This window comes from Castanea sativa, chromosome 7 (genome assembly GCF_040712315.1).
Source record: "Castanea sativa cultivar Marrone di Chiusa Pesio chromosome 7, ASM4071231v1".
Classification (NCBI taxonomy): Eukaryota; Viridiplantae; Streptophyta; class Magnoliopsida; order Fagales; family Fagaceae; genus Castanea; species Castanea sativa.
This window is the reverse complement of record NC_134019.1, coordinates 31,767,157-31,775,777: the sequence shown is the minus strand read 5'-3', so window position 1 is coordinate 31,775,777 and position 8,621 is coordinate 31,767,157. Positions and strand designations below refer to the sequence as shown.

The following is an 8,621-nucleotide window of genomic DNA, read 5'->3' as shown; positions in this document are numbered from 1 at the left end:
GCCTTCAGTTTCTCGTCTTTGTGGTCTCGTCCAAGGAAATTCCTCAATTTTCCTTGTCTAATAAAATTCTCTATCTGCTGCTTTAGATCAAAACATTCGTCCGTGTCATGCCCATAGTCTTTGTGAAAGCGACAATACTTATTCCTATTGTACTTGTTGGGATCACCTTTCAGTTTCTCTGGCCACTTCAAGGACGGATCGTCCTTGATTTGTATAAGCATTTGCTCTAGTGGCGTATTCAAAGAAGTGTATTGTTGGTTTCTCGCTGAAGAACTGGCCTTCTTATTGTCCCTATCCCTTTTCTCCTCTGTTCGTGCCTTCTTGGGACGAGGACCTTGATCGAGATAACACGAGTGGCCCGCTTCCAAATGCTCTGCTCTCTTCCTCTTCTTGGCTATGATCACGTCCTCAACATTCATAAAATTCTGAGCCGAATGAATGAGTTCGGCCATAGTTTGTGGCTCTCGCTCATAGAGCTTATAGATAAACAAGTTAGAGTTGACCCCATTATGGAAGGCGGCCAATAACAACTTGTCATCTATTTCATCCACCGTCAAGACTTCTTTATTAAAGCGGGTAATGAAGGACCGCAAACTCTCATTCTCCCTTTGTTCAATAGTAGTAAACTGGAAGAGGAGTGCTTATGGCACTATCCTCCAATGAAATTATTGACAAACAACTTACTCAACTCCTTAAATGATCCCACCGAATTTGGGGTATTTTGCTAAACCACACTCGCGCTGGTCCCTTGAGCGTGGTAGGGAAAGCTCTACACATAATCTCGTCTAGGACCCCTTGAAGGTCCATGGTCATCTTGAAGGTTGCGATGTGATCACACGGGTCATAATTTCCATCATATGAATCCAAGGTAGGTATTTTGAATTTTGGGGGTAGGGGGTGACTATTGACAGAAGCCGTGAAATGGAAGTCCATTCGGTGAACTGAATCATCCGCGGGGTTCGCTTGCCTCATATTCTCCTTCATTTCATCCATGGCTCTTCTCATTTGGTCCATCTCCCTCTCCAAGTGTGGCACTCTTCTTGATGCGATACCCCTTGTCTAATATTTAGACTCAACATTTTCTCCTCTGCCTTCTTGACTCTGGACTCGTCCGTCCATGTGCCCATCATGGCAGTGCCTTCCTAAATTGATCTCCCTATTCTACTCTTGATTCTGACCAGTCAATTCCGCCATAACGGTAGCTATGGACTGTATGTGTTGAACAGAAAGCGATTGCATAACAGGTGCTGACTAACGATCACAGAGGGGATTACTGGAAGCATCCCTACTCTCCTGATGGCCTGAGCTGGTAGCCCTTGATCTTGTTCGAACCATTCAGCATTTTGTCTAGGAAAGGCTAATCGTTGAAAACAATCAATCGAAAGAAAAGAAAATTCCCCACTCTCCCCACAGACGATGCTAATTGATGATGTGAAGAAAATCAGTAGGCTGAATGCTTCGAACTTGAAAGGACTACTTGCTGCCTTGGTGATATGAAAAAGAAAGAAAAGCAATCAAGGGTGACCGGGGTTGCCGGTCAAGAACCTTTCGATGGCAAAGTTAGTTTTTTCTCTATAATTTTGGAGTTTCAACTTTTTTGGGAAATGTAAAACGTACCTTTATTTGGTCTGAATGGGCGTTTATATACTATCCTAAAAAAAATTATCAAACTTGTAACCTCCCCTGGATTTGAGGAGGTGTGAGGGTTCAGGGATAACTTCTTCAACTGTTTAGGAGTTACATTTTTCCTTACAAAACGGTTACTAAAAGTTATGCACATGATACGGAGTGGTTGTCTTTACTTAGGAATGTTTCCCTAAGTGTCAAGAGCATGTCCAAGGATCCTTGTCCAGGGAACCTTCAATTACACACATCTTGCTTCCAAGCGAGATCATTCCCTTCTAGACGATCTCCCAGAACAGGGTTGATGGTTCTCTTTGGACGACATGGCATAGGGTTATAAAACTGACCAGGAAAAGTTTCGTCCATGCACCTTACTGCATGGACGGCCTTTTCCAAGGATAAGGTTCTTGCAACTTTTGCCTACCTGGTTTTGTCTTGGACGGCCTCCATGGACGAAGCTGGAGTTGTATTTTTTTTATACCCCATCAGAAAGAAAAGCAAAAATGGAGAGAACAGAGTGATAGGCATGCACCAAATAGGTTGATCCCCCTCTCCCTCTCCGACCCATGTTCTCTGATAACGGCAAATGACCTCTCTAAGTACAAGTCATTTTGGCCTGCCCCCTCAAAGCAGTTAATTTCTTCCTTAGAGAGATTAGTCACGTTGAGGAGACGGTTCCCCTTCTTGACTTAGACCCAGCAACGTAACTTGATACGGCAAATTGACATTTTTCTTTTAATAAGCTTATTGCTATTTATTCGATACTTATTCTTTGTTGTTGTTTCATAAAACGAGTATTCATTATCAAAGCCCATTATTTACCTTTATCTGAATAGTAAAAGAATTTCTATTATTGTCTTTATTATATCTATCTATCGTAGCTATTATAACAGCTCTGTCTGCCAAGGGCAAGTGATAAAAATCTTGGCAAACGGGGGCATCGTTTGCGCACATATCGGACCAAGGAGGGTTGCTATTGGACCGGTCTCAATTCCCTGATCCAGATTAAACTTTGGGGCCTAGTGCAGCAGGAGGCAGCCCAGCCCAACATTTGCAAAAAAGACCCCCATAGAGATTTAATAAAGTTAGTTGATTGTAGTGTTGTGTTGTGTGCATAGTATTTCAATAATTTGTAGGTTATTGAACATATTTGTAGATTATTATTTTTTTGTGCATTTGATTGTGTTGTACTTTTTTTTTTAACCCTAATTCCAAATTCTAACTCTGTCCCTGCAAGCATTGCTTAAAATTATAGAGAAAAAGCATTTACACATTAGACTAGAGCAGAGTTTTCTCAACAATGTGATGATATGCCATGGGTTTTCATAGAAGTGGATCATTAGACAGTACTGTGTTTCAACTCCAACCTTTTCAGTACTTGTAAATGTAGAACCATTCCTCTTCAAGTGGATTAGAAATCTAGAAAACACATCAAATTGCAAGACGAAGAGAAATGGGGATATTGGATATCCTTCCGATAAGAGAAACATTGTGCTGAAAATTTAATGTAGATAACAAAAACTGTCCTTTACGTCAGAGATTGGATCAGCAGAATATATAGTTTTACCATCTCCGAATTTTTATGTGGTCTTTCCATCTTGCATGAAATGGAAAAAGAGGGAAGAAAACGTAAATAAATTTTAAAAAATTGTACAAAATATTTATTATTTGAATTATAGTATAATACATTAATACTAAGTTGTATCTGACAAATTAGTATATTCTAATCTGTATTTCGGAAATTTCCAACACGAAATTGTCATTGTATTTCTCATATTGACCATATAGATAACCACCAATCTTACCTAATTTGTATGGTGTCCGTGGCCATTTCTTTAAGTTTCATAGACTAACGGATATTGACTTTGGGTAGGGGTTGCTTAGTGCCATTAATAACAAATGGACTAGTTCTCCCATAAAATAAAAAAGAAGAAAAAAGAAGAAGAAAAGGACTAGGTTCAAATAAGACATATTGACTAGCTCAAACTTCACACACTATATTGCATGTGCACCAGTTACTTCTTTCAATATCCTCACCATTCTCTCTTTCTGTAAGTTCATACAACACCTCCTACTAGCAATTCACAAATGGAATCATCAAGCAACAGTGAGATAGCACATGAATTCTTCCCATTCTTCAAAGTATACAAAGATGGTCGGGTAGAAAAATTCATGGCTTCTGAGCATGTGCCCCCTAGTGATGACCCACACATGGCTGTCAGATCCAAAGATGTAGTAGTCTCACCCGAACCCGCAGTGTCAGCCCGTGTTTTCATGCCCCAGATATCCGACCCAAGTAAGAAGCTCCCTATCCTAGTTTACATGCACGGTGGAGGTTTTTCTATTGGATCCGCTTTCCACCCGGGTTACCACAAATATGTTAGTGCTCTCGTGGCAAAAGCTGATATAATAGCTGTCTCCGTGGACTACCGGCTAGCCCCCGAGCATCCACTTCCAGCATGCTACGACGACTCATGGGAGGCGCTTAAGTGGGTGGCTTCCCACGCAAATGGTTATGGCCCGGATCCATGGTTGAATAACCATGCGGATTTTGGGCAGGTCTTTTTAGCAGGTGATAGTGCTGGGGCAAATATTTCACATAATGTAGCGGTTCGGGTCGGGTTAACTAGTTTACCCGGGGTTAAATTAATTGGGGTGGCTTTGGTGCACCCATATTTTGGGGGTACGGAAGATGATAAAATGTGGCTGTACATGTGTCCGGAAAATAAAGGTTTGGAGGATCCTAGGCTAAAACCGGCCCTAGAGGATCTAGCAAGGTTAGGGTGTGAGAGGTTGTTGGTATTTGTGGCTGAGAAAGACCATTTGAGAGAGAGAGGGACATGTTACTATGAAGACTTGAAGAAGAGTGGGTGGAAAGGGACGGTGGAGATTGTTGAACATGAGGGAGAGAGCCACGTCTTCCATCTGATGAAGCCCAAATGTGACAATGCTGTGGATCTTATGGAAAGGTTGGTTTCCTTCATCAAACATGACTAAAGCATTATTCTTAGCTTAATCTACGGCGATTTCAATGAAATCACCTCAATATTGTAATTCTAGCCAATAGTAGCTAAGATTTATCAATAAAGTTTACAGTTTTTTTTTTTAATTTAAAAAAAAAAAAGTTTGTAGTCTATTGCCATTTTCAATCTACCAAACGTGGAATTTGGGAGTTAGAAATTAGGAGACTAAGAATTATTACATTTAAAACATAATATATATATATATATATATTTATATTTTGCTGTGTAATAACTAATAATCTTAACCTCTCTTTTTTTATTCAAAAAAGGGAAAAAAATCTTAAGAATGAGTATCATAAGCACATCACACATTCAAACTATCCATTGAGAAAAGTAGTACATTATTTGTTGGGCATGTGTTGTAAGATACTACATGGTTCACATACAATTCTAAAATACATCATATTTCCCAACTTGAAACCTGTTTCCTTAAAATACATAAATAAATTATCTGAAAGCCTAGACTTCATTCAAGCAAATGCATTTAAAATGATGGTTGGGATGTAAACGAGCTCGTGGGGGTAGTTGAGTATGGAACTTATGTCAATGGTTATTTATAGATCACAGTCACACGCAGTTGTGCTTTTTCTTTAATAATAAACAATGTAAATAGAAAGTGAAATAAGAGATAAGATGATATGGAAAAGTAAACTGGCAGTACAGGCTTGTCTTTTATGGAAGCAATTGGATTATTGGGGCTATTTGGTTTGCTCCTAACTCAAAACTCAAATCTCATATCCTATCAAAAAAAAAAAAAAACTCAAATCTCATGTCTCATTTTCATCACTCAAATTCATACAACTTTTTGTTGCAAAATATGAGAATGTGATATTTATTTGTAATGAAAGACATCCAACGGTATTTTTATTAGGTGTTAAGCAACACTGAAATAGGTTGCTAAATATTCTTACGGCACCGGAGCTTCTCATGAAGAGTTTGATAATGGTGATAACTGATAAGTTAAACCTACATGTAAAGCATAGCAAGAAGCTTCCAACAAGGTCAGACATAAGTATTCAACTTCCAACAAGACAAGATTACCATATTCAATGAGAGCAAATTAGCACATTTTACAAAGTCTTTATGATGTTTCTAGCAAGAAAATGTGTTTAGTGAAATCATTATAGTGCATATAGCAAAGTTAAAAACTTAAAATATTATGTACAGAAAAGCTAAAAAAAGTATCTACTAGAGCCAAACAAATGTATCCAGCAAGGATAAAAAGTAGCCATGACAAAGTGGAAGTAAGAAATCCATCAACATTGGTCTTAAGGGGTCCGATTAGGCTAAACTTCAAAATCCAACAAGACTAAACTCACGAGATCTAGCAAGATTATATAAATAATTTCAAAATTTTTAAATAGAGCAAAGCAAAGCAAAAGAATCATATTCAACAAAGAATAGGAAAGAGTTTAGAAAACTAAAGTAAACATGTTGAGCAATGATAGCATAAAATTTTTACCATTATCAAATAGGAACTATCCAGCAATGTTGAGAATATAAAAGAGTTGAACAAAGTAATACAAACATCTTCAAATAGATTATATAAACATGATCAACAGTCAACATTGATTAAAGAACTAATCAGTTAAATAATTAGTAAGGCAAGGAAAAAGTGAGTTAGAGAGGGGGAGGACACAGCTTTGGGTGTTAGATGCCAATAGTAGGCAAGTTGCTTTCTCATTTCTCTAATTGCTAGAACTATGCTTCATTCTACTAGATTTTGGAAGCTGACTATGGAGGAAAATCAGTTGAGACGGGTAGACATACTTAACCCCTAAAATGACCACAAGGCAAGGGTTCAGCATATTCTAATAACAAACTAAAGTTCCAAAATACTACTATGCTTAAAAGTTGAATATTGCACATGGTTTTAAAAACCGAACCGTAAATAAAACCGTTTTTTTTTTTAAAATTTCCGGTTTTGACCGGTTTTTCCCGGTTTTTGACCGGTTTTTGAGACATATAACCGGACCGGACTGCACCGGTTTTTCCGGTTGAACCGGTCGGACCGGCCGGTCCGGTCCGGTTTTTAAAACAGTGATATTGCATCTCAATTCCTTATTTCACAAAAGATATCTCTGGCCTAGCAAAATGACCCAAAATGTATTTTCTTAGGTTTCTTGATTTTTATCCCGACAATAATCAAGTTGCTGACTCTATCTATACATCCCTAGATGTAGAAGGAATGGGAATTGTTAGTTGAACCTCAAGCATGAGATTCACTATCAGATCGGCCCAAGATAGTTTGAGGCCTAAGGTGAAAATTTTAAAGGAGCCCTTTTTATATATAAAAATCACTTAAATGATATTTATTTTTTTTATATTATAATTTTTTATTTCAAATCTATTATTAATTCTTACTAATTAATAAGACTAATTCATCCAAAGTGAGCCAGTATTACTTACTATGTAGGCTTTACAAATTAACGAGTCATCAATAAATAAAAGTTCTTCAAAGAATTAATTTATTATATTGTTTGATCAGTTTGTAAGTTTTTCATCATAAAATTTGTATTAATTTTAGCATTTTCCATTTACTTAATGGTGAATTGGTAATTGTGCTGTATTTCTATTAATTCATAACTTTTTCTTTTTTTTTGTGTGAAGAAGATACTAAAATACTACAAATTTTACTATAAAAGCTTATAAACTGATATGACATTTCAAGAAGATAATAAATAAATATTGAATTACTTATTCTGATTGGGCATATCAATTTATAATACCTAAGTGATAAATAAAAATGTGCAAGTTTTTTTTTTTTTTTTTTTTTTAATTTGGGGCCTTAGGGCCGGCCCTGCTCACTAATTACGGAGACCGAGAAATTTAGTTGGATAACGACTGTTAGATGAAACTAAACATCAGCAAACAGTTATTCCTTCCAAGGAAAAATTCTTTCACTACATAAATTGAATAACCAAGAAGTCCTCAGTCTCACTCTCCTTCCTTGTCCACAAAGCTAAACACTCCTAGAATATTAGTTGCTTCTTTCAATGGCCTCAAGTGACCCAGAAATCTCCCACTCCTTCCGTTTCTTTCATGTATACAAAGATGGCCGTGTAGTGCTTCACTTCCCCCCTTTTGAAAAAGTCCCACCCTCTGATGACCCGATTTCCGGGGTCCGATTCAGTGATGTTGCAATCTCATCCGAACCCCCAGTATCCGTCCGTATCTTTCTACCCGAATCCATTAACCCGACCCAAAAACTCCCCCTCGTCTTCTACGTTCATGGTGGCGGTTTTTGCATGCAATCCCCTTTCTCTACTACATACCATAATTTTGTCACGACCTTAGTCAATGAAGCTAATGTTATTGCAGTCTCAGTCGATTACGGTTTATTTCCGACCCGACCCGTACCCGCTTGTTACGAGGACTCATGGACTGCACTCCAGTGGGTTGCATCACATAGTAATGGAAAAGGACCTCACTCATGGTTGAATAATCATGCTGATTTTCAAAGAGTTTTTATTGGGGGAGACAGTGCTGGAGGGAATATTTCACATACTTTAGCTGCTAGAGTTGGGTCCATTGGGTTACCTGGGACCAAGGTTGTTGGGGTTGTATTGGTACACCCATATTTTGGTGGTACGGACGATGATAAAATGTGGCTGTACATGTGTCCTACAAATGGTGGGTTGGATGATCCTAGGTTGAAACCGGTTACAGGAGATCTAGCTAGGCTTGGGTGTGAGAGGCTATTGATTTTTGTGGCTGAGAAGGACCATTTGATGGTTGTGGGTAAGAATTACTACGAGGAATTGAAGAAAAGTGGGTGGGGTGGCTCTGTGGAGATTGTTGAGAATTTAGGAGAGGAGCATTGCTTCCATTTGTTTAATCTCAAATATGAGAAAGCTGTGGATTTGATTAACAAGTTTGTTGCTTTTATTAAACAAGAGTAGGTTTGTGCTATGTGATCTCTGGGGGATGTATTTGTAAGTGTAATGTTTATGAAATAAAATTAATTTTCCAAAA

General features: G+C 37.9%; 2 protein-coding genes across 2 annotated transcripts; both read left to right on the top strand.

The window, feature by feature from the left end:
* Positions 1-3,546: 3,546 nt before the first annotated feature.
* LOC142642758 (putative carboxylesterase 12) lies at positions 3,547-4,747 on the top strand. The gene has a single exon (XM_075817179.1). It carries the CDS (start codon positions 3,712-3,714, stop codon positions 4,618-4,620), a length of 909 nt encoding a protein of 302 aa, XP_075673294.1. The 5' UTR covers positions 3,547-3,711; the 3' UTR covers positions 4,621-4,747.
* Positions 4,748-7,577: 2,830 nt separating this feature from the next.
* Positions 7,578-8,621, top strand: LOC142643389 (putative carboxylesterase 12). Its single transcript, XM_075818000.1, has one exon. The coding sequence runs from the start codon at positions 7,643-7,645 to the stop codon at positions 8,546-8,548; it is 906 nt and encodes a 301-aa protein (XP_075674115.1). The 5' UTR covers positions 7,578-7,642; the 3' UTR covers positions 8,549-8,621.